At 39.0% G+C, this 27,578-nt stretch overlaps 1 protein-coding gene across 1 annotated transcript in view; it reads right to left on the minus strand.

Annotated features, from left to right (window-relative positions):
* Nucleotides 1-27,578, minus strand: part of AK5 (adenylate kinase 5) — a 193,402-nt gene that overhangs the window by 160,703 nt on the left and 5,121 nt on the right. The window contains exons 3-5 of the mRNA XM_081088444.1: nt 22,990-23,157; nt 16,495-16,664; nt 16,270-16,383 (exon numbers count right to left, since the gene is read on the minus strand). Coding sequence (XP_080944570.1) covers nt 16,270-16,383; nt 16,495-16,664; nt 22,990-23,157 — 452 coding nt within the window. The remainder of the gene's footprint in view (nt 1-16,269; nt 16,384-16,494; nt 16,665-22,989; nt 23,158-27,578) is intronic.

Genomic DNA, 27,578 nt, shown 5'->3' on the forward strand with positions numbered 1-27,578 from the left:
TAAAAATATTACCCTATTTGTTCATTTTAGAAATTCAGCATCTCTGACATTTTTTTTCATAACATGGAACACACTTGCACAGATATTTACTCTCCACAGAATGTAATGTGTTTATAGTCAGTGAGGCTAAGTTGGTAGGCTCTGAGAACATTACCTCGGCTTCCAAAATATATGACAGCCAGTTTAATTTGAATTTATATACTTAGTAATTACTTAGGAGATTCAAATTATAACTGTATCTGCATTTTCTCAAGGAACTGGCCTTTTCTATTAAAGACATTAAGGGATTTGGTCCTGGAAATTAAGGAAATACAGTAGTTTATGGTTGAGTGAATCACTGTACAAAAAATACACAATGGTAACACTGGGAAAGCCTTTTGTCACTCATCCTTATCAAACATTCTGGGGAAATAAAACCAATATATGCTGACATGTAAGTTACTTAGCTACTATTTGCAGTATGGAAGAGGGCTGTGAGAAACACAAAAAGTAGATGCAAGACTGTGCTTTAATGAATTTGTACTTGTGCTGTCCATTTTTCTTTTGCCTCTCTAGTCACTCTCACCATTCTCTCCCCAACTCTGTGTCCTGGGTGATTCACTCTTCTGGAATGAATTGACGGGTTCTCTTGCCCACTGGCTTCCAGATATTTTGGACCTTGGTATACATCAGCCAGAGATCAGAGAAAGAGAGGTGAAGAACACCTGAATATTTATTACCTTGGCTCTCATCCTGTGGCGTCATCATAGGCTGGCTACCTCTCTCTACTGAAGGTCAAGGCTCCTGTAAGGAAGCCTTCTTTATATATCTGTCCTTTTTTTTTCTAGTTTTAGGTAACTGTTCCCATATTTTGAACTTGTAGGCCTAGGATGGTAGCAGATCACCTTTTTTACCAGCCTCATGATATTGAGTGAACCTTTGTAGATTCCTCAGGATTTGTATATACCTTTTCAGTTGTTCCTTTATTAAAGATTTCTACTTAGCCTATCTGAGTACACCATATATTTCCTGTTGGTACACACCAATCTGATGAACTAATAGTTAACAATTTAAGGTGCCAGAAAAATATCCAAGGCTTGGGATCCTAAGGGAATGTGTCTAGGGGATGGTGAGATATGATGAGCAGTAAGACATGACTATCAAGGAGACACAAATACCGAGGGCACAAGGATGTGTTCAAGGAAGGCAAGCCAAGTCTTGGATCAAATTGCATAAGGGGTCCACAGAAACACAAAAACCTTATGACCTTAATACTGAGAATACATCTTATGTGAAATTCTTCACATTCTAAGTAATTTCTCATTTGAGAAAGTAAGCGTGAAGATTAGTGAAAATGACATTGTTGAGATAACTGTGGATGTGCTTTAAATTTAGTACTTTGGCATTATTAGCAACAGCCTGCTTGCTCCATAACTATGGCAACATGTTATGGCTGAGAACCTTTGCTGTGTGCTATTAAACACTGAGTTAAAATGTGCACTTTAGCAGGCTTAACATTCAGCTTTGTTAGAGGTTGTTAACTTGGTAACATGTAGACTCTTGGGTTCCACCCACTAGAAATTCTCATACACTCATTCTGAGAAGGGGCTTAAACAATCTGCATTGATTAACAAGGCTTGTGCCTGATTCTGATACAAACCATATAGGGAGAAACATGTTTGTAGACAATAAGCAGCATTCAAAGCTTTGAAACAGAGGGATGAATTCATGACAGTGGTCTTTTAGAAAGATTAATCAGGACACAAGATAGACAGGATGTGGAGAGAACAAGGACAAGAAGGGTAGATAAGCGAGGACTATAAAAGTCCAAATATACTGGAGTGAGCACCTGGCATGAAAAGACTAGGAAAAAAGGAAATGAAGGAAAAGGACAGATATGAGCAAAGTGAAGAATGGGCAGGTATTTAAAAAAATATTTTTATTATCCAGTTTTTTTTCTATATAGTACCTTTTTTGCTGTCTTTAATCCTTACCTGAAGATATTTTTTCCATTGATTTTTAGAGAGAGTGAAAGGGAGGGGTAGAGACAAAGAGAAACATCGATGTGAGTGAGACACATCCATTGGTTGCCTCCCACACTTGCCCCCACTGGGGCCAGGGATTGGGCCTGCAACCGAGGTACATGCCCTTGACCAGATTTAAACCCCTGACCCTTCAATCTATGGGTTGATGCTCTAACCACTGAGCAACCAGCTAGGGCTTCTTATTGATTTTTAGACAGAGAGGAAGGGAGAGGGAGAGAGAGAATCATCGATGCAAGAGTGAAATATCAACCAGCTGCCTCCTTCATGCCCCCTTTTGGGGACTGAGCCTGCAACCCATGCATGTGCCTGACAAGAAATTGAATCGGCAACCTTTTGGTATAAGGGACGCTGTTCAACCAACTGAACCACACCGGTCAGGGCATGGGCAGGTATTTTTTATTTATTTAGTACCATGGTGAGGTGGTTTAAAACACATGGACAAATTTTGTTTTGTTTTGTTTTGTTTTTTTACACTCCCTTCTAAAAATATAGTGGGTTCTAATCTCCCTCCCTTCCATTATGGGCCAGCCCTAGTGACTCTAAGGGACAGAAAGTGGTGGAAGTAATGAACCATAGGCACCCTATCTTGTTAGAACTGCCATTTAAAATTTTCCACCAAACATAGAGGGTTCTTTGTTCTGTTAATTAACACTGCTATTCCTGGCTTCTGTAAGCACACTTGCTCGAATAATAGGGAAGATAAGCTCAATTATCTGGTCCTGCAAGCTGCTCTGCTGATGTAAGGGTCTGGTCCGTCCCTGGTTCCTCCCATGCCAGGTGTCTTTTAGTTATCTGAGTTGTGCTGTGCTCAAGGTTACAAGCTTCCTGCAAAATATCTACTAAGCAGGCTGCTCCCATCCTAGTGCATGGGGCTCTTTGAAAAACCTGAAAAAGGTCCAGATGACCCATATTTAGGAGACAAAGAAACAGGGAGGGTATAAAGGGAAAGCTTCCTCCATGTTACTTTGCTCAGACTCTGGAGATAACTCCTCTGAAGACCGCTGACATAATAAAGACTCCAAATTTGGCTTACTGATTAAGGCATCCTCTGTTCAGCTTGCTGATTTCCAATATAACAGTAACACAATAGCTTTTGAAGCTAGGTTCGAAAGGGTGATAGGGCTTCCTTCAGGCTCTCTCACATTACATGCATTTGGAGCCTTGAGCTGCTGTGAAGTCCAGCCACTCTGAGGCCTTCCCGTAGCAAGATAAGAAAAGATGCCAAAACCGGTTTGGCTCAGTGGATAGAGCGTCGGCCTGTGGACTGAAGGGTCCCAGGTTCGAGTCCGGTCAAGGGCATGTACCTGGGTTGCAGGCACACCCCCAGTAGGAGATGTGCAGGAGGCAGCTGATCGATGTTTCTCTCTCATCGATGTTTCTAACTCTCTATCCCTCTCCCTTCCTCTCTGTGAAAAATCAATCAAATATATTTAAAAAAAAAGAAAAGAAAAGAAAAGATACCCAAGGAACTCCAGCCATTCCAGCCCCCGCTGCTCTGAGCCTTCCAAATCAAGCATCAGACACGTGAGTAAAGAAGCCCACCTCCAACCGCCATCTAAATGTAACATCACTAGAGATCTTGAATCAAAGCCAACCACCTGCGCAGTTCTTGATTTCCTGATCCATGAAAAGCAGGTCAGCTTATAAATATTGTTCTTCTTGACCACTAAGTTTTGGGTGATTTGTTAGGCAGCAACAGTACCTAAATTATATGGCAAAATCAATGATAACTCTGATTTTCTCTTTATGTGAAATTTTCACTTTACATAGGGCAATTATAAAAATCTCATCAACATTTTAACTTTAATGGTCTTCTGTAATTACAGCACATCACAATAAAAATTAATGGATAATCATCTAGTAATATATTCTCAATTTCAAAATCTAATTATTAAATAAATATAAGCAAGATTCCAAGTCAATAGTTTCAGGAGAATGAATCCACATTTTTTAAAAAAATATTTTGAAAGTGCTAATACTTAGGAAAAAATTGTGTAATTAAAATTAAATCACTCCCATTAAAAGCAAATCAAATTTGTTCCCCATAGGAACAGCAAATCAAATTATGAGCCTGTCAAATCAATTCACTATGCAAGTCGAATGACAGCCCTCTGAGGATTGATTTTCTTTGATCTCTACACTTTTTTGGGGGAAAAAAAAATGTATCTAGTTGAGAATTTGTTATATATTCTGTCTCACTCAGACTCTGAATTTAACTCTATTTTTAGAGTCTTTTTAAATGGCAAAGTTAGGGTTAAGTTACAGATCCTAGAGGAACTCACTACTAGAAAAAAAAAAAGTTTAATATAGGCATATATACCTGTTAAAAAATTTTTAAAAATAGGCATGTATACCAGCTCCAGCAGGTCTCACCCTCTTTTGTCTCACAATGCACAGATAAATGAAATTCACAAGAACTGTGTGTGCTCATGAGCCACACGCCCCTTGGAAGCACAACTCCTGGAGTCCTTTATTTCTCACCCAAGAAGCCTGAAGGAATGTAAATGAGTAGGAGTGGCATTATTATAGGGATAATCTCGGGTCTATGACTACATTTGAAATAAATACTTCCTAAGCACTGGTGAAAGCTAAGGTGTCTGGGGAGGGGGGACTTTAAAGTCCCCTCTTTGCTTCTCCCCCTTGACCCCTCCACCACAACCCACGTAAAAAAATGCTTAGTGCCTGCTGTTACTAGGTATCCGTACTTTTTTAAAAAATTAAATTTATTGGGGTAACATTGGTTAATCTAATATAATAACATAGTAATATGCAAATTAGCCGGGACGCCATAATGTCACGACAGATCTATAAACGGTAGAGAGCTACGGGAGGGTGGGGCAGTGGGTGGAGAGCTACAGGAGGGCGGGGCAGTGAGCTACGAGCAACGGAGAGCTAGCAGCGGTGGTGGGCAGGGTGGCAGCTGAGGCAAGCAGCAGCGAGCTACTCGTGCACAGATTCGTGCGCAGGGCTACTAGTAACATTATAAGATACATACATTTTTCCTTTTTAAATCTTTATTGTTGAAAGTATTACATATGTCCCCTTTTTCCCCCTGTTGGCCCCTTCTAGCCATCTCCCCTCCCCCTTTGGGAATCAGTATTTTTAACTAACATTACATCTCAAAACTCTGAAAATAAACCATGGTAAACTGCTGATTTAAACAAGAGTTTGGGTTTGTGTCAAAGAAGCCATTACTTTAAGTATTCCCCAAATGATCTCTAATTGCTATGAATCAGACATATTCAATTCCCTAGTCCATGCTTCCTTATAGGGGGTACGTGCACCCCAGGAAGATGGCTCAAGATAAATTGGAGGGCAGAAGGAGAGAGTAGATCTGTTTAAATTAGCTTTTAAAAATCTGACAAGTAGGAGAAATCAAATATATAGGCTAATAGAGGGACCCCCACTAGATCAGACAGCTCTCTGTCACCGATGTAGGAGTCTACATGTCTTTGTAAGGCATTTCTCTCTTTCCTCCCCGCTCCTATTGTACGCGTGTGTGTGTGTGTGTGTATGTGTGTATGTGAGACAAACAACAATTACAATCAGACACAGTGTGACAAGAGGAGGACAAGAGGCACCGCAGGGTGTGGCCTCCAATGCTTCGTCAGGGCCGGGAGTGGGGACTGCTGTGAGCTGGAGAGCACCTATACTAATGACAGCAGTGCCACTCAGGTGTAGGCGTGTAGACTGGGAGCAGCCAACTCTCCAAAATTTTCAAGACAAGCCAGAAAACTGCTATTTAATATGAAATCTCTCCATTTTAGTGATATGGTGTACATTTAAAAAAACTGCCTAAAGCCCACGTTTAGCCTGAGTGCTTCTAGTCTATGACCGCGAGATTAGAGAAGGTGAGTGGTCTAGAGTCTAGAATATCTGTATCCCCTTCCTTGGAATCTTACCTCTGTCTCCACTGGCTGGTGGCTTTAGGCAAGTGTCTTAACTTGTCTGAGCTTTAGTTCCCTTGCCTGGTAAGTGGAATAACAACAGCTAATGTTGGGGAGTAAAGTGATAACACAATAAAAATAAATTATAATATGTGTCCATTCAAATATAAATTTCTAGAAACAATATACTTTGCTTGCACCAAAAACAGAATCAAAAGTACAGGAACACTGGAAAAATCAGGCCAGTTGAACACCAATTGGTATCTATAAATGCAGTAGAAAGTAAAAGTCTGGATCTTTTAGACATTTGGCTCACAGAAAAATAAAAAATATATTTTTTTATTTTGCTTGGAAGAAAACCAGCCAGCATTATCATCAAGGAGTTCTGCATCGATCTCAGACAAGACAGCCAGGGGCACCAAACCACTCCCCACAGGGAAATCACGCAGAAGTGGATTCAGACGCCTAGCCAGGACAGGGCCGGAGGCTGCTGTAGGGACCACTCCTGGGAGGGGGAAACTGGGAAGAAAACTGGGGGAATCAAAAGAGGGGACACAGAGTGGAGGGAATTTTTTTTTAAATATGTAAAACCAAGATGGGTATTGAGAACACCACCACTAACCAGTGGGTGCCCACCTGAGCACTAAGAGGAATCGGGGAAAAAAGTAGCTCATTCATAATAATAGCAAAACTATAAACTACCTAGGGACAAAGCTAACAACAATGTACAGCTTTTCCATAGAAGATTAGAAAACTTTATTTACTGAAGAACATAAAGTAAGGTCTGAATAAATGGAGTGATATGGCAATGTTAACGGATGGGAAGATGTCAATTCTCTGAAAATTCATCTATGTGTAATATCTGTGTTGAAATTCAAATAAAAATATGAACAGATTTTTATGGATCTGACAATCTGATTCTAAAATCCATGAAGAGTTAATGTGCCCTGGCCAGGTGGCTCAGTTGGTTGCAGCATTGTCCCCACATCAAAAGGTGTGGGTTCAATTCCCTGTCAGGGCACATACCTAGATTACGGGTTCCATCCCTGGTCGGGGCATGTGAGGGTGGCAACCAATCAATGTTTCTCTCTCTCTCTCTCTCTCTCTAACTCTATCTCTATCTCTCAAATCAATAAAAATATATCCTCAGTGAGGATTAAAGAAAAAGAGAGTTAATGTGTAGGCATAACCAATTTAGAAAAGAAAAAGAAGGGGAGGGGATTGTCCTTTGGACATAAGGTTGTAATTTAGAGTGCTTTAATTAAGTCATGATATTGGCACAGAAATATGTAAACAGACAAAAGGAGTAGAGAAACCATATAGCAGACCCATGTCCATACAGGAATAAGTCATTTCAATAGACAAAACAAATGATCTTTGGGCCACTGGATACATTTTCCATTTTCATTTAAAACATACAGTAAAATTCTATCTCTACCTCACACTATATGCAACAATTAATGCAGATAAATACTTGAACCTTCAAAACACCTTCCCTCTATCCTAGAAGGTCCATTTTGAAAAATATTCCAGAGAGGGGTTTTTTTGGGTTTTGTTTTTTACATATGCAAAGGGAGATGTGTATAAGGATATTGGTCCCAATGCTGTTGGTCATAAAAATTTTAAAGCAACCTGAAAGTCTACTAATGAAACATATTTATAGAATGTAACACTTATGAAACAGTGATAGGAATGACCTAGGTCTATAAGCATAAACACAGATACAGCTCAAAAACAGAATGCACGGTGAAACCAGCAAGTTATGGGATGACATAAATAGACTGAGAAAATAGCTGCAGCAGGTCCCTGAGAGAAATAGGAAGTAGCCCAGCATGTAGAATGCATATGTAGATACATAAAACCAGAAAATGAGCTGGGGCCAGGGAGTTGACATACCACATTTAAATATAGATAGTTTAGTTTTAAAATTTGAGTTAGATATTTAAATATTTAAATTAAAATATTTAAATATAGACTCAATATATATATATTTAAATACAGATAGTTAAAATACCCCATATATGTGTGTGTGTGTGTGTGTGTGTGTGTGTGTATTTTCTTAATATAGATTTGGTAAGGCTTCCCTCCTCCATTTTCAATAATAGCACCCCAGAGTTCTTACTGGTTTTAGCTTTTTTACTGTTTAGTTCACAAATCCACAGTACAGAAGTCTGGTTTTTCTTCCCACTCTGATCCCATGGAATAGGAAAGTCTACAGCCTTAAAACACCTCGCTTAGGTTTGATGGAGGCCCTGGGCTATGCAGTGAAATCTTGGCTGTGCACTATTGCAGGATGTTCAGTTGGTGGTGAAGAGATCTTTGACGGCCCACTTGCCTATTTTGGGTGCTTTCTCTTCACTGATCTGTTATCTCATTTTAATAATCAGGACAAAGGTAAAACCATTTCAGATCGGGATCATATAAGGCAGGGATGGGGAACATTTTCTGCCAAGGGCTATTTGGATATTTATAACATCATTCAAGGGCTATACTAAATTATCAATTTACAAACCAGCCTGCTCTATTTGGTTGGTCATTTAATTAACTCACCCCTAATGCCTTGGCAGGGCCAGGCCAAATTATTTCTCAAGTCTTATACAGCCCACAGGTTGGACATTCCCCACTCCTGATATAAGGGAAGAAAGGGTGTGTGTGTGGGGGGGGGGCGGGTAGGGCGGGGGAAAGGCATCCAATTCCAAAAACAGACCAGCCCATTCCTGAAAACGAATGCATTTGCCTCCCCCTCATTACGCCCCGCCTCCCCAACCTCCTCCAGACCTCTCTAGAAGCAGAGGTTAATCTGTGAGTTTGACAACTGCTTCTCCATTCTCTGGCCATTGAATTAAAGCTGCACTGCTCACACCAATAGGAGAAGGACAGGGGGTTCTTCTGGGGGACTAGGTCCCCACAGTGGGGCCCTGGATGATGCTGGGTTGGTAACATACTGTGGACGAAAAAGGGGCCACATGCTAACCTGACGAGCTCAGGGAAGGCCTAAATGGTGGTCTTGCAAACTCAAAGACCTAAAGTAACCACAAAGGATGATCTGAAATGAAAACTTTAACTAAAAGCAGTTATGGTGGGTAGTCACATCCTAGGCCGGGATCTTCCCTGACAAAGGTCAATCTTTACTATTGTCTTTTTGCATCTACGATAACATATCTTTGGAGAGTCAAAGTAATTTTTCTTTTTCCGGACCCCTCAAAGCACAGGCACGACTCTGCGGAGACCACAAATCCCCTCATTGTTATTGAGTTAATTATTGACTGTTAACTATCCTGCACCCACCTAAATAAAAGAAGTATGTGTCTATCATTTTACTTTTTAGTCCAATCCCAGAGGTTTCCCCACTTTGCTTTCTCCTGCCTCCCTAATCTATCACCAATGGAGTTCATGTAACCTACTTATGACTCCTTTTTTTGATTGTAATGTATAAAACAAGGTAAAAAACAGCCATTCTCTGGAGCATTATCCCAATACCTTGAGAGTCTGCTTCCCGGCAATTGTTGACAATTTGGTTCAAATAAACTCACAAAAATTCTTTACAGGTTTGAATACTGTTGTGTTTTTAACCTTAACATTACATTCTGCATCCTTTTTTCTTCCAACCAACTGGAACCTGGCCATGGCAGTGACCTAGCTTTCATCGCACAGATGTTAACCATGTACCAGGGCAGTGGCTCTCAAAGTGTGTTCTTGAGGCCCCTGGGGATTGCTGAGACCCTTACAGGGATGCTTAAAGGTCGGAACTGTTTTCATGTTAACACTAAGAAATTATGTGTCTTTTTCACTGTCATTCGCTCAAAAAATGTGCAGTGGTGTTTTCCATGGTTACATGAAATGTGCTATCACAGTAGCTGGAATGCAGCAGCACACGTCAGAATCCAGCTCTCTTCTATTAACCCAGAAGTTAAAGAGATTTGCAAAAATGTAAAGGAGTGCCTCTCTTATCACTAATTTTTTGTTTTGGAAAATACAGTTGCTTTTCATTAAAATGTGTTATTTATGTTCATTTGGGGGTGGGGATTCCCTTCAGCCCAGCCTGCACCCTCTCCAATCCGGGACCCCTGATGGCATGTCTGACTGCCTGTTTAGGCCCAATCCCGGGGACATCCCTCTCACAATCCTGGACTGCTGGCTCCTAATCACTCACCTGCCTGCCCGGCTGGTTGCCCCTAACTGCCTCCTCCTGCTGGCTTGATTGCACCTAGTTGCCCCCCCCCCCCCCCCCGCTGGCCTGGTTGCCCCTAACTGCCCTCCCGCTGCCTGCCTGGTCACCCAACTGCACCCCACCCGCTGGCCTGGTCACCCCTAACTGCCCCCGTTCCCCAGCCTGGTCGCCTCTAACTGCCCCCCCCCCCCCGCCAGCCTGGTTGCCCCCAACTGCCTCCCTTTACCAGCCTGGTCATCCCTCACTGCCCCCCTGCTGGCCTGGTCACCCCATGCAGCCTGCTTGTTCAGTTGTTTGGTTGTCCCCCACTAATGCCCCTGCCGGCCTGGTCGACCCCAACTGCCTCCCCCTGCCAGCCTGGTCGCCCCACGCAACCTGCTGTTCAGTCATTTGGCCATTCCTCACTAACCCCACTGCCGGCCTGGTCATAGGCAGCCATCTTGTGAGGGTGTAAGGGTCAATTTGCATATTACTTCTTTATTATATAGGATGATATCAAATATTTTTAAATTTCTGTTTTAATTTTTTATATGGTAAATATCAATTGGTAGAGCCCATGTAAATGAAAGCTTTTTGAGATCTTTAGTGACTTTAAATGTGTAAAGGGGTCCATGACCAACAAATTTGAGAACCACCGCCCCAGGGACAATGACTTGGGAAGAACCTGCAGCATCTCTGAACGAATGTGAGGACTGAAGCTGTCTGGCTCTCATGCACAGTGAGGCTGTTACATAGAGAGAAATCAGTTTCTGTGTGATGCCACTGTATCATTTTATCTTTTTTTTGTTTTTACAGCATCTTGTATTTACTCTGAATAATAGAGACAACAGTCATATAAGTGGGACACTATCTAAAACTAAAATATGTGGCATTGGTTTGCTTGGGCAGTAAAAGCACAGATATTTTAGGCTAGAAAATTAATAGCTCTTGCCATGTCATTGCAAAATATTTGGTACAATTATTACTTGTGATAACTTGGAAGGCAACTGATGTTCCTATGGAGCCCATAGCTAGAGAAGAAATGGCTAGAAAGAGCTAGAATGTTGGTACGCGTTGACTCTGCTCTGTTGCATTTAGGATATATTACAATAGGTAACCCAAGAAAAAAAACTACCAATTTGCAATCAGATAAAGAGAAAAAAAGTTTGAAAATCGAATTGCTTGTATACCTCCAAACAGAAGAAGACAAGGCTATTATTGCACCAAGGACTGCCATTAACCACCCCGCTGCACTTAGAGATAAAAAAAAAGGAACCAGCCCTAAGCCAAAGCCCAAACTATGGATGTTGTTTTCCTCTCCAAGCCTGTTGTTTTATACGGCCTCCAGGTAACTGCCATCAAAATGAGAAAACAAAGAAATAAAGTGGTTTAACACTATACCCAGGAAAGAACTTTGAGTGTAGTTACAGGCAATGGAACTAACTGGAGACAAAAAGAGAAGAAGTCTACCATATTTTTGAGGAAATGGTTTTACCAAAGTAACCAAAAGCTTGTATTTTTTTCAAACTTAAAACAGCTCTCATGAGTGTAGTCACCAACATGTCACTTTGATGTGGCTATGCCGGGCAACAGATAACAGGAAATACTTCTCGAAGGGCAGGGGTGGGGGCGGGGACTCATAAGGGAATAGACAAAGAGTTATTCCGTGAGAGCAGAAGCAGGAGTTGCCTAGCCCGGGAAGTCAGTGTATTGCCAGGGCAAGAACCCTTTGCAATCCCTACCTCACAGAGTGTGTTATTTGCTATGGTTCAGTGACTACTGTATATTCAAATAGGAGCCTTTATTTCACTTCTCCTGGTCTTGTTTTTCCGATGTTGATTGATGGCAGGGAGGGAAGACAAGTTGATGTTTAGTGCATAGGTGGCTGAGTATGAGGAGTTAACCCCGGACCTAATGGAGAAAACTGCACATCTAGTAGAAATTCTTGACCTAGAGAATGGGTCTCTGAGTCGCTTTCCTTGGGGAGTGAGTGAGTACATTCTATGTGTGGGAAGGAGGAAGCAAGCAGACAGGTGGATGGCTGGAGGGGCAAACTGTGATAGAAACTGCTACTAGGTTCTCTTCTCCTTCCATAGTAATAAAACGGTAGCCAGACACCCGGCTTCCCGAATGGACTACATTTCCCAGCCTGCCTTGCAATTACAACAAGATTGAATTCTCAATAACAGCGATGGATGCCACTTCCAGGTCTGGGACTTCAGACCTTCACACTCTCTTCCCCTTCCATACCAGCTGGACCCTACATAATGGCAACTCTGCTTCGACCATATGGATGGTGACAGTGTCCCAGAGGATGGCAAAACAACTTGGAAGGGACCGTGATCCCGAGATTACTTCAAGGAGAAAAGCTGCCCAGCCAATGTGGACAGTTCACATTGATGCTATTACCCAAAGTCTTATAAGCCACCGAGGGTTAGTTCTTTTTGTTACACTGGTCTTAGCATCACTAGTATATGGCTGGCATCAGAAATCCCTCTCTTCTTATATCCTGGACCTGTGAGGAAGCTTTGGAGAAAATTTCTGCATATGGGCATAAATGCCCACATGTGCACTAAAAGGAGCTGGTTAAAAACAAACAAAAGGACCTTGAGAAGTCGTGTATAATAAAAACAGTATTTGGTCTTTGATTCAAATTACTGGCATAGAGCTTCTAAGACCCTTGAAATTTTCTGATGGGAGTGTCTTTTGTTGTTCATAATGACCTTCTGACCACATCTGCGTCGAAGCTAATGAGGTGACCCAGGGTGGGGCCTCTATATAACATCAGAACGGGGCTGATTGCTAGAAAGACCAGACCTGAGATTAGAAGGTGGGACTTTCAGCCTCACTCCCTGACCCCCAGGGAGGGGAATGGGTTAGAGATCGAGTTCCAAAACTTCTTCAATAATGAAATTTGGGAGCTTTGGGGTTGGTGAATACATTAAAGGGCTGGAGGGTGGTGTGCCCCGAGAGGGCATGGGAGTTCCACACTCCCAGCCTCATACCTCGGCCTTTACAACGCTTCTATTTGACCGACTTGCATCCTTTCTAATAAACGTAAATATAAGTGTTCTCCTGAGTTCTCTGAGTTGTTCTAACAAATCATTGAACCTGACCAGGGTGTTGTGGGAACCCCTGAATTTACAGGTGGTTAGCCCCTGGGACTTGGGAATGAAGTGGGGGAGGGAGCATTCTGGTGGGACTGAGCCCTTTACCTGTGGGGTCTGTGCCAACTCTGAATAGTGTCCGAGTTGAATTCAATTGTTGGACACATGGTTGATGCTGACGGATTGGAGAACTAGTATGGGACATCCCCACACATTTGGTGTCAGAAACGGTACCAGAAAAAAAAAAAGATACCCCAGGAGCTTACAGTACACATAGGTTGTGGAGCAGTCTAACAAGAGCCTAACACTTTGCTTTACATAAACACTTCAGCTTTGCTTCTGCACCCTCTGAACTCCCGTAGTCAGCAATGGAGACATCAGCCTCAGGGATCGCTGCACTGCCCACAGTGGCCAAGAACCTCTAGGCTGCTATGATGCCAACCTAAGAAGATGGAAAATGGGTCTCTTCCAGACTCAAGAGTGTAGTTGAGAACAGCATATACATGTGACTGCACATTCTAGAGAGATACCTGTTAAAAGGTTTCCCCAAACCAGCACTGTGACTCTCGGCCTAACACCCATGCCCAGGCTGTATAGGAGTAGGGGGAGATTGATGTCCAGAGAGAGTTCCTAGAGAGTTGTGTGTTTTTGCCCCTTTTCTCCTACCTGCCCCACTATAAAGCACATGAGGAAGAATTTCAGGATCTGAGATGTCACTTTAGGTTCCTGAGGCTGAGCCAGGCCCAACCGGAGGGTAGCAGAGATATAGTACATTAAGTGAGAAATTGAAGTTTTGATTTAGATTGAACAGGACTTTTTTTTAAATTAATTTTTTTATTGAGATATAATTGTGGACTAGACTTTTTAATACCTGCTGAAACCGGTTTGGCTCAGTGGATAGAGCGTCGGCTTGCGGACTGAAAGGTCCCAGGTTCGATTCCGGTCAAGGGCATGTACCTGGGTTGCGGGCACATCCCCAGTAGGAGATGTGCAGGAGGCAGCTGATCGATGTTTCTCTCTCATTGATGTTTCTGACTCTCTATCTCTCTCCCTTCCTCTCTGTAAAAAATCAATAAAATATATTTAATAAATAAAAAAAAAAAACCTGCAAATGAGACTCTCTGTTCATGTTTTTAAAGTGGCCAGAAAAGCTACTGGCTCTCCCTTAGTTATTATCCAGGGGAGGAGAGAGAGACATGATATAGGATGTTTGAAAGGCAATAGAGAGAATCGAATAGATTTTTATGCCTGTGCTTGCCAAGTGCATCTCATTCAATGCATAGGATGGGGACCAGGTTTGGGTGGGGATGCCTGCCAGCCTGGAGCTCATGCTCCACCAACAGCCAAGAATCATACGGAATGGGCACCAGAGCATTTTCATTAGCCGTTCCATGTGGCAGCAATAGCAACAACAACAAAACATTGATTTTCCTAGTATTTCTCCCATCAAGGCGAGAGCAACCAGAACCAAGCCCTTAAACCGAGTGAGCACAGAGGCTGTGGCCTGACTGTGGAAGGAGGAGGGAGAAAGACCCTGCCGCACAAAGGTGTCCTGGCACAACGAAAGGGAAGATTCAAAGAAAGGCCTTAGGAAGCTCTCTTCTGGCCTCAGACTGCCTGCCTCCAGGCTTCCTCCAGGAGAGACACAAACTTCCATCTTATTTAACCTAATCCTCTCTGATATAATATCTGTAATATATTAAACACTTCTTTAAGTAAAAAAAAAACAACACAACAAAACACAAACAAAAACCAGGTCTGTAGAAATATGGACAAAGGAAAGCAGGTAATTCACACATGAAAGAAATACAAATGGCCCCTACATATATGAAAATGTACTTAAGCTAAGTAGTAACTCAAGAAATGTAAATGTGAAAAATGAAATACCATTTCTTATGTATTATGTTGGCAAAAATTTTAAACATGAATTTTATCTGGTTGAAAAGAATGTGAATTATATCTGGGAGAAACAGATTCTCTCATTCAATATTGATGAGACTACACTTGGGAACACTTTTTGCCAGACAGTCTAGAAATAGCTATAAATGTTAAAAATGCATCTGTATGAATATGTGCACATATGCATGCATGGGTGAGTCTGTGTGTGTAACATACAGGAAAAGGCCTGAAATATATATATAAATAACAAACTTAATAGTGTTTTTGTTTGTTTGTTTTTTAAAAATATATTTTTATTGATTTCAGAGAGGAAGGCAGAGGGAGAGAGAGATTGAAACATCAATGATGAGAGAGAATCATTGATTGGCTGCCTCCTGCACACCCCCTACTGGGGATCGAGCCGCAATCCGAGCATAAGCCCTTGACCAGAATTGAACCGAAGACCCTTTAGTCTGCAGGCTGATGCTCTATTCACTGAGCCAAACCGGGTAGGGCTTAATAGTGTTTTTATTAGGAGAGGAGGGTCAATGATGGAAGGAGGGTATTAATGAACTTTCACTTTTTATATGAGGACTTAAAATTTTTATAGCCAATAATATTTTTGTAATTCAAATTTTTAAATAAAAAAAATCAGTTACACTAGCTTTTCAAAATTTTAATAGATATTCAAAATGTTTTCATTGATTTATTTCTCTTTAAAATAGATGTGTTGGGTGCAGAGCAGGCATAATCTACTCAAATCTGAGTAACTTTGGCAACCTGAACCCTCCTTGGTGATGGGTAGATAGTTTAGTATTTCACAACCCCAGGAAGAGGGCTTCCTTCATTGGTAACAATGCAAATACAGGTGACGTTGTATATCCCTGAGCGGTAACGAGTAAGACTTGTTTTACTAATTAAAGATTAAAAATACAATCTTAGGGAAAGATTTTGAAATCAAGGCTACAGAGATTAGAATTTTCAATAAAAAAATTAAATCTGCTATTAATTTTTATCTTTTCTTTTTGGCAGAGACTGTCTTCAGTTTTTAAGCTTGTGTGCCAAGGAAATGACCTTCTGCCACCTCGTACTGCTGTATTTGCCTGTTTTCAGACCAGAATTCATTCCCAACAACAGCAAGTCTTCCAAGAAGTCTTTTTAAAAAAAATCTCTAAGTTTTAGGTAAAAAGTAGGTCATTTAAAATATAAGAAGACATTCTTACTTGGTCCTCAAAAGATAGAGCCTGGGCAACATCTCTTGGGAATCCATCAATAACAATGCCCTCTTCATCAGGAATTTGCATCAATCTCTGTTTTATCTCTGTAATTGTTGTTTCCTTTTATAAATGAAAAAGGATGAAAAAATCACAATTAAGCTAAGTATACTCACAACTGGTATAAAAACTACACAAGTGTTAAAAAAGAAAAAGCAAATTATACAGCAGTACCTGTGGGGCCAATTCTCCAGTTGTAATTATTTTGGCAATGAGACTCCATTTCCTGTTGCTGCTGGCACTGTGGATCTTCTTTCTTAATAATTCTCCCACTGAAATGTACTGGAATCCATAACGTTCTGCAATTTTCAAACTTTGAGTACCCTTTCCACTTCCTGGACCACCTACGGTTTAAAACAGGTTAAATCGTGACCTTCTGATACAGTAAGAAAGTCCCTTTTAGACAATGATTGCCTTCATCTTCAGATGCAGCTTCTACCAATAGTAAGGAGCAGGACAGGTACGTGTTCCACTGGTGGCATCTCAATCCCATCCCTGAATGCAGAGCGGGTGTAGATTAACCTGAGAATGGGTAGAACTGTAGTGATCAACTGCATTAAATGAGAGACAGTTTTTCCTTTACCTATTTTTTTAAATAACTAATTTAAAAATTTTTTGAACAATGCAGGTGAAAGAAACCTTCACTATTATTCTCTCAGTTTTTTCCTCATAAACAAAGAAAAATCTATGGCATACAAAGGACAATGACTGAAATAACAGACTTGTGTTTCATGTCAATAAAGAGTTGATGTGTAATAGGGTGAACTATAACAATTATTTTTTAACCAAAGGCACACTAATTCTTTTAATTAAAATTTTAATTGAATTTATTGGGGTAACATTGGTTAATAAAATTATATAGGTTTCAAGTGTACAATTCTCTAATAGATCTTCTGTATATTTTATTGTGTGTTCACCAACCAAAGTCAAGTGTTTTCCCACCATTATTTATTCCACCTTTACTCTCTTCTACCCCCCCACCCCCCTTTACCTCTTATAATCACTATACTGTTGTCAGTGTCTATGAGTTTATTTTTATTTTTTTTGCTTATTCCCTTCACCTTTTTCACCAGATCCCCAATAATATTGACACAACTTATGTAAATCTTTTCTTGAACTTTTTCTGCTCATGCATGTCCTTGCCCTATCTCCTTTAAGTTCAAGTTTTATGCAGCAAATATGCAGAGTGAATGAAATAGATTCTTAAGGTAGAATAATTTTACAGAACTCATGATAATTTTGATTTTGTTATATGTTAGTGTAAAATAATCGACATTTGCAATATAACATAATACTAATACTTGGTAGTTGCCATTTAATTTTAAAAGCATAAGTACTAAAGTAATTATGAATATATGGCTCAAATTTTACTTCCAAATCATATTAGATTATTTTAGTTAATTTATATTTCTAAACAAGCTAGATGATTTGGAATCTAAAGTCTGAACAAATTTCAAAATACAGCATAGTAACCAGCCCAGTCTGATTTATTTGTTAAGAATTATAAAAATGAAATCTTTTCAAATACCTAAGCATAAATTATTGACTGTAGACAAAATATCTTTCAAGTCAATGTCTAACAAGTAATAAAATGCTTTGGTAATATTCATCAAAATATAATTATAATTTATTAAGCAATATTGAAAATAAAACTTCAATAGGAAAATGAGTTGATGTTCTCTCTACTAATTCAATATATTAAGTTTTGGAGGGTAGAAGTGATTTTATATATAGTTATTTAGTAAATATTTTTTATTCTTGTTGTAAATAATCCTATATAATAAAAGCCTAATATGCTAAGTGTCTGGTCGGCTGTTCAACCAATCAAAGCGTAATATGCTAATGATATGTTAAGGCCACTCAACCACTCGCTATGGCATGCACTTACCACCAGGAGGAAGACGCTCTAACTGGTAGGTTAGCTTGCTCCTGGGGTTCGGCCAATTGGGATTGAGCGAGACAGGCCAGACACGCCTTGGAGCCCTCCTGTGACCCCTCCCCAGTTGGCCAACCTCCTGCATCCCTTTCCGGCCCCGATTGTGCACTGGTGGGGTCCCTCAGCCTGGCCTGTGCCATCTCACAATCCGGGACCCCTCAGGGGATGTGGGAGAGCTGGTTTAGGCCCCACCCCATAGGCCAGGCTGAGGGACCCTACTGGTGCACGAATTCATGCACTGGGCCTCTTTTATAAGTGAAAAAAAAAAAGAAAAGACAAGTGTTTTGTTTTGACAGAAGAGTTCCAAGTGGGTAGACTTAGGGCTTATTTTCTCATTAAAAAATTTATGTGCAGAAGTCTAAGATCAATTAATATAATGAGAATTACCTCTGAACCCCAATCCCAAATAATATACCTAGTAATATCTAGCTTTCACCTTTTTATTGGTTTACTAAACTTAGTATAGGAATTTATTTACATTTTTTATCATTCTCTAACAACCTCTAAATACTATTTGATTGGATTTAACATTATGAACTATTACCATATTAAATTCATTACTTTGCAAATCAAAAGTTAGTTTGGGTTCTAAATAGCTGCTTTTAGTTTATTAGCCTATGGGCAAATCATGGATTGGCTTGAAGGGAAAAAATTATGACGGCTCCATCAAAATTTCATCAAAATTGATTTGATCCCTGAAGAAAGTTATCTTTCATACACTATATTTTCACATTTAATCTTACAAACCATCAAATAAATAGATATAAATTCCACTGAATTTTAAAAAATTAAACATACTAAGAAATTTACAGCATCTTCACAGAAAAAAATTGTTTTTTGTCAACTAATGAAGGCAACAGCAAACAACACAATTGATTAATACAATTGACAGAGAATAGCATTAATTTATTGGATGAATTTGATTATAGAAACTTCTTAAAATTGCCCCAATTTTCTTAGATAACATAAGGTTTGACTTTTCCTTTCTTCTTTTATCTCAATTCTCTAAAAATTATTTGTAGTCATTGGTTTTGTATCATTCTTGCAATACAGAAAATTTACAATTCAGCATGCAAGTCTAAAACCAAAATCACACCCTTGGAAAGCAAGTTGATTTTACTAAGTAACAAAGGAATTGTGAAATGGAGGCTCTATATCTCCTCCAAAGATCTTGGTTTACTGAAATATTTTAATCATTTTTATATAAAACTCACAATCACAAAACATTCACCTATGTGCTGTTTTACACAAGAGCAATTTGGTATTTCACTTTTTTCTTGGTCAATCAAGACTCCTTTGCTCATCCTGTTAATAATCACCAATATTTACTAACAGGAACAAGAATTCGAATAATATGTAATTATAAAATGGTAAAATAATTTCCAATTATTCTTCACCTATAGCTCTTTTAATAAAGTATTTCTTTGTCTTATAATTAAGGACCTCAACATTTTAAGCACACACACACAAATTACATTTTCAAGAATAGATCGAATTTATAAGAGTGACTATCATACACTATAAGAATTTTTTGACTTTTGGAAATTTGATTTCCATATTTTATTCCTATTATATTATTATAAACAATTCAGGGTTAGATATGTTTGCAATTTCATTTTCACTACACGTAGAGATATACAAATGTCGCTCTTAGTCTGGTAAACTTAAATTCTTGTTATAGCTTGGTGTGTTTATTTTCATGCTTTTCCCCTAGTTGCCATCATCATTCTATCTTCTAGGAGCAATTCCTTGCATGAAGGATGTATATGTACATTTTGCCTTCGGTTAACAGTTACTGGTGAGAATAGCTTTGAGCATTTCACATTAGATTTTTGCTGTCAGTAATCTCTGTGAGAGCTGAGTCAAACTGGAAGTGAGACAATGACTACATATGTTTCATGTTCACAGATATCTTCATAATTTTTTTAGATTTTAAGGGAGCTAGAATTTGCAAGAGTGGTCAAAAAGTACTTAAAATGTTTTCAGTACCTATTCCTTGTGAAATGGCAAGAGAATGATGTTTCCATATTCAACATAAGATTCATAGTGTGAAACAAATTGAGAGATAAATATCACATAGTCATATCAATTGATGCAGAAAAAGCATTTGACAAAATCCAACACCCTTTCTTGATACAAACCCTCAGCAAAATAAGAATATAAGGATCACACCTCAACATAATAAAAGCCTTATATGACAAACCTACAGCCAACATCATACTCCATGGGCAAAAACTAAAACCATTTCATCTAAGAACGGGAACAAGACAGGGATGCCCACTTTCACCACTCTGTTCGATATAGTACTGGAAGTGCTAGCCATAGTGATTAGACAGGAAGAAGAAATAAAAGTATCCAAATTGGAAAAGAAGTAAAAACTGTCATTATTCACAGATGACATAGAAAACCCTAAAGATTTTCTAAAAAATTATTAGACTTAATAAATGAATTCGGCAATGTAGCAGGATACAAAATTAACACCCAGAAGTCTATGGCATTTTTATACACTAATAATGAACTTACAAAAAGAGAGGTTAAAAAAACAATCCCATTTACCACTTATCTTAAAAAATTAAGATACGTAGGAATAAACTTAACTAAGGAGGTAAAAGACTTGTACTCAGAAAACTACAGGACACTGAAAAAAGAGATAGAGGAAGACATAAACAAATGGAAGAACATACTGTGTTCATGGATTGGTAGAATCATTAAAAGTCCATACTACCCAAAGCAATCTATAGGTTCAATGCACTCCCCATTAAAATACCAATGGCATATTTCACAGACCTAGAACGAACTCTCCAAAAATTCATTTGGAATAAAAAAAGACCCCGAATAGCTGCAACAATCCTGAGAAAGAATAACAAAGTAGGTGGGCTCTCAATACCAGATATCAAGCTATATTACAAAGCCACTATTCTCAAAACTGCCTGGTACTGGCACAAGAACAGACATATAGACCAATGGAATAAAATAGAGAACCCAGAAATCGACTCAAACCACTATGCTCAATTAATATTTGACAAAGGAGGCAAGAACATACAATGGAGTCAAGACAGTCTCTTCAATAAATGGTGTTGGAAAAATTGGACAGACACATGCAAAAAAATGAAACTAGACCATCAACTTACACCATACACATAAATAAACTCAAAATGGGTAAAGGACTTAAACGTAAGACAGGAAACCATAAAAATCTTAGAGGAATCCACAGGCAGCAAAATCTCAGACATACCTTGCAGCAGTATCTTCACCGTTACAGCTCCTAAGGCAGTGATGGCGAACCTTTTGAGCTCGGCGTGTCAGCTTTTGAAAAACCCTAACTTAACTCTGGTGTTGTGTCACATATAGAAATTTTTTTGATATTTGCAACCATAGTAAAACAAAGACTTATATTTTTGATATTTATTTTATATATTTAAATGCCATTTAACAAAGAAAAATCAACCCAAAAAAATGAGTTTGCATGTCACCTCTGACACGCATGTCATAGGTTCGCCATCACTGTCCTAGGGCAATGGAAACTAAAGAGAAAATGAACAAATGGGACTACATCAAAATAAAAAGCTTCTGCTTAGCAAAATAAACCATCAACAAAACAACAAGAAAGCCCACTGCATGGGAAAACATACTTGCCAATGTTATATCCAATAAGGATTTAATCTCCAATATTTACAGGGAACTCATATAACTTAACAAGGGGAAGAAAAACAATACAATCAAAAAATGGGCAACAGACCTAAATAGATACTTTTAGAAAGAGGACATACAGAAAGCCAAGAGACATATGAAAACATGCTCAAAGTCACTAATCATCCGAGAGATGCAAATCAAAATGACAAGAAGGTATCATCTCACACCTGTCAGAATGGCTATCATCAACAAATCAACAAATGACAAGTGCTGGAGAAGATGTGGAGAAACAGGAAAATTCGTGCACTGCTGGTGGGAATGCAGACTGGTGCAGCCACTGTGGAGAACAGTATGGAGTTTCCTCAAAAAATTAAAAATGAAACTTCCATTTGACCCAGTGATCCCAAGAAACTAAAAACACCAATCAGAAAGGATATGTGCACCCCTATGTTCATAGCAGCATAATTTACAATTGCTAAGATTTGGAAACAGCCTAAGTGTCCATCAGCAGATGAATGGATTAAAAAACTGTAGTACATCTACACAATGGAATACTATGCTGCTATAAAAAAGAAGGAACTCTTATGATTTGCCATAGCATGGATGGAGCTGGAGAGCATTATACTAAGTGAAATAAATCAGTCAGAGAAAGATCAATATCTCATATTCTCACTCATTTGTGGAATATAATGAACAATATAAACTGATGAACAAAAACAGACCCAGAGACAGAAAAGCATTGATCAGACCATCAAACCTCAGAGGGAAGGCAGAGGAGGATGGGGGGATAGGGGAGAGATCAACCAAAGGACTTGTATGCATGCATATAAGCATAACCAATGGACAAAGTCACCAGGGGGGTGAGAGCATGAGGGGGGGGGGGCAATGGGAGGATAAGGACACATATGTAATACCTTAATCAATAAAGAAAAAAAATTTTTTTAAAGATTCATAGTGGGAATTTAAAAAAATTAACTCTTATCACTATTATTTGGATTAATTCTCAGATGTTATATGCCTGTACAAAACAACTCTTTTGAAATGCAAATAAATACACAATATTAGCAATAGTATGAGAATTTTGCTTTCTGTCCTCATACCTATGACAAGAATGATTTTTGGCCGAGGTCTAGTAGGATCAAAAACCTCATATTCTTCAATTAACTCTGCAGTCTCGGAGAGGTCTGTATCACTTTCTATGGAGAATTGATGGATTGGAGGGAGCCGATCATACCGCCGATATGGAAAGTTCGAATTTTCAGGCATTACTGCAAAAGAGTAAGACAACTTTGAAATGGAAAAAAAAATAGCATAATAAAACATTTTTTTGCACTTACTCAATTAGTAAACAAGATTTAAAAACTAAATGAGTTTGATTTTTTTTCAACTTGAGCAAGACCCCATCTCCTAAGTGGTTAGAAAACTTTTTTGTAAAGGGTCAGTCATTAATTTGGGCTTAGAGAAACATACAGTGGATATTCTTTAGAAAATTCTGGGAAGGGCTACATCAGGAAAGGCACTGACAACAGTATCCTGTTCTGTCTTGAAATTGAATTACGTCACCCAATACAGGTGGATAATGTAAGCTAGGCAGTATCCTTGATTACTTTCTTCCCTCACTCTTCATGTCTACTCCCAGAGACTAGCTCCACAGTATTTCCCAAATCCATCTCCACTACCACAACTCTTCTCCGAGCCGTCATCATTTACCTGAACTACTATCATAGACTCTTGAAGGTCTGCCTGCTTCCACGCTGTCCCCACAATTCATTGCCTAAAATGTTCTTCCTCTGTTGTTCCCATGGCTGACTGGGAGGACCCTACCTATCTGGAGCTCTGTATCCCTGGGATCTAGAACTGCGCTTGGCACAATCAGTGTCCAATAAATATTTGTTGAATCATTAACAAAGAGAACACCTTTGTTGAAATAGACAGTTTCCTGTGGAGAAAAGCCAGAAGATGGGCAGGTAGAGTGTGGGTACAGTGTGGCGGGCTTTGAATATCAGAGTAAAGGTGTTTAGCTTTAATTTGGTAGAAAGCCAGTGGAGAGGGTTTTTTTTAGTGGGGGGGGGGGGTAGAAAAATGACATGATGAAATTGAAAATTTTTAAGGAATATTAATCTGGTGGTGGTTAGAATGGATTTGAGTAGGGAGAGACTAGGAGCAGAAACAGTAGCAGCTCAGAGGCTGTTAAAGGAATCCACAGGTGAGAAGTAAGGGATCAGGTTAGCAGGATAGTAGAAGAAATGGAAATGAATGTCTAGATATAAAGGACATGGTTAGAATTGAGATAAGAGAAATGAAAGGAGGTGACAGTTCAAAAACAATTGCCAGGTTTCAGGTCTGAAAAGATAAGGAATGCGTTGCATTTCATATAGTATCTTTCTGTCCTTTCTTCTCTGTTCTGGGAATACTGAGCTTCTTTCATTCCTGTCCCTATCATAGCCTCTTCTCTACGTCAGGAACTTCTACTCTCTCTCTGTTCGCTGTGTACTTCAACATCCATCCTTCTCTAACACCTACATGGCTTACTGTCTCTGAGGATCAGCATGTCACTTCTTCCAGGAAGTGCATCTTGAACCCCAGCCTAGATGGGAGCCATCCTCCTGTTAATATGGTTAGTTCTATAGCATATGCCATTTCCTATAGCACCCATGGCGCTTCTAAGTATATTTTTAATGCTTGGCTTCCTTACTAGACTGTAAGCTCCATCGGGGCAGGTGCCATGTTTGTTCTTTCTTGGTGTCTACATGCTCAGTCGTAAGAGTCTGACACATAATACTCCATAAATGGTTATTTTACTGCTCAACTTGACTCACTGACTGACTTCACGAAAGTAGGAAAAGGAGCAGGGAGTGCTGGTTTTGAAGCAAATGTGGTATGTTTGTATGTTTGATTTTGGATATGTTGAGTACAAGACGACAAAGCGATAGTCCAGAAGAGAAATGCTATGTGCATTTGGAACTATGGGACCAGAACTCTTATTCACAGGTTATTATTTGTTCAATTGTATACATAGAGCAGAAAAAAGCACATGCTTATCTCACATTTATAGTAATATGCTTTAAAGAACTTCGGCCAATAATTTATCCTTGTGTTGTTTTTTTTTATCATATTTTTACTTAGGGAAGTAATTTGCTTAAATGATTAAAATGTTTTATGTCATAGAATAATTTTGCATGGTAATTACATATTAGCATAGCTATGTCAATATTTTACCAAGAATGCATGAATAACTTTTTATTCCTAGAAATAATCATAATGCTTTAAATTACTGTGAAGTTAGCAATTTTGTTGAATTGAAAACCCATTCCATAAATTATACCTAAAACCTATAAAGCACAAATGGGTAAAGCATTTCATTAAATAAAATTTTATTATTACAAGACAAATCCGTGTCTGTTTTGCAGCATGCATTCTAGAAAAAGGACAGTATGGTACAACATTCTTGTCACTATAGCACATGGAAACGTTCTATTTGATGATTAATTTTTAAAAAGGGGGACATCTGTTAGAGACCATTATAAACTTTTGAACAATAATAGATACAGAGGCAGAGCTGCCTCAAACAGATTGTCAAACTGCAGCAGGAAGGCCGGAGAGGGTTGGGGGGCAGGAGGGAGGGGGGTAAGAGATCAATCAAAGGACTTGTATGCATGCATATAAGCATAATCAATGGACATAAGACACTGGGGGATAGGGGAGGCTAGGGGACTATCAAGGGCGGGGGGGGGGGAAGAGCACATATGTAATACCCTTTGTAATACTTTAAGCAATAAATAAATAAATAAATAAAAAATAATAAAATAAAATACAGCTGAAGAATAAAAAAAAGGGGGGGACATCTGTTATACTTTCAACAATAACAATAACTTTTTTTTAATTTTATTTTTTATAGTGGTGGCACTGATGGTATTAAAAAACAATGTCAGGTGGTTGTTGTTTTTCCCCCCAACACAATAAGAAAACTAAACAATGACTCATTTTTCTCATTCCTTGTGAAACAGAAGTCAGGCATTTGTCTTTGTGCTAAACTTAATCTTTCCAGTTCCTAAAATGTTCATAATTAGTTTCCAACCTCAAAAGAAAAGTCTCTGAGTGGGAATTCTGGTGACTATTAACAGGTATGGAGGCTAAAATAGACAAGCAATTTTAATTCTAATGAAAGTTAAACCTACGTTTTCCATTCCTATTTTAGCTGCTTCTGCCAGATCAGGAGTCACAAACTGATCATTTGTGGGCCCAAAAAGAGTCTTATAGAAATGTTTTGTGCAGCTTGACATTTTTTCAAATTTTATTCTTGTCTTTCGACCAGGGGTGGGAAATGTCCAGCCTGAGGGCCGTATAAGGCCTAGGAAATCAATTGGTCCGCCCTGCAAGGCAACTGCAGGTGAGACTCAAAATTCAATAAATCTAGGAGCTTTTTTCATAGCAACATAAATTTATATTAAGCAGATGATTTTACAAATATCCAAATGGCCCTTGGCAGAAAAAAGGTTTCCCACCCCTGCTCTCTGGTTCTGCCCTCTAGTTTGACCACAGTCCCCACTACTTGCTATTACACACTGGCCTGTCTGGCTTCTATGTATAATCAAGCCAAGTAACAGTATAAAATAGAGACAGATTTCATGTGTTGTAAAACTGTCACTTTATATACTCAGTCTAAGAGCAGCCTTTCAACTAAGAGAATATCATATCCTTTTAGAATTAAATTTAAAAAGATAAAAATTTCTTAAACTAAATCCAGTACTACCTGAGGTTTGTTAGTGCTTTAAGGTTTAGAAAGCAGTTACCCATATTAGTCTCACTTGATTTAACTAGGGCCTGGGGCATGTATTTAACATTGAGCCAGATTCTAACAATATGATGACACCCTGGGAAGTAAATTAGCCATTTTGGGAATGTGTATAAACTCTTCAGACCCATGAAAATATCATTTTGTTCCCCAAAGCAGTAATTTACTATGTGGTGCGTCGCAGCGGTAACTGGCTAAAGGTGCTCTCTTAAGCATCCAATCCCAAATCCCCCAGTGATGACTCCTGCATGGGCAGGGAAAGATTCGTCTCCTCTCTGGAGATATTTCTGAGCCAAGGTTTCTGCTTTCCCTCTCTGCTTGTGTTTCTTAAAAATTAACACATTTGACTTTTTCCCACACTGCATTCAGATAAAACCCAAGTGGGTCATGACTAAGTAAGATAAATTAGGATTTATTTCCCCTGGTACTTATTGCAAATGGAATGATGTTCACTTCAAATTCTGTCTATATAGCTGAAATTTTGCACTGGTACAATTTTTGAGAATGGTTTGAATTTGGAAAATACAATGATCTTGGCTACTGGGAAAGAATTAATTTAGTTTCCCCTGACTGGAACTGATTCCATTTTGCATGTACTATTTTACATCTCAATTTCATGCAGAGTCTAAAAGGCTTGTTGGCTGATGCTGAACCACTCATTTTGATAAGCAGCTATTTCAGAAAGCTGTCAGAATACCATGAATCTCCTCTAGCAAATTAGCTTCACACTATCCCTAAAATTGTTAAACATGTTCACGTCTTCTTTCATAGCACCCAAATGCCCAATGTAATGTACTGCATTCAGTAGCTGCTTAATAAACCCTACTGAATTAACAAGTATAAACCTTACATGCATTTATGCAGATGCATTAATATAAACTCTGAATTTGAAAA

Source organism: Myotis nattereri (assembly GCF_964212035.1).
Source record: "Myotis nattereri genome assembly, chromosome: 3".
In the NCBI taxonomy this organism is placed as follows: Eukaryota; Metazoa; Chordata; class Mammalia; order Chiroptera; family Vespertilionidae; genus Myotis; species Myotis nattereri.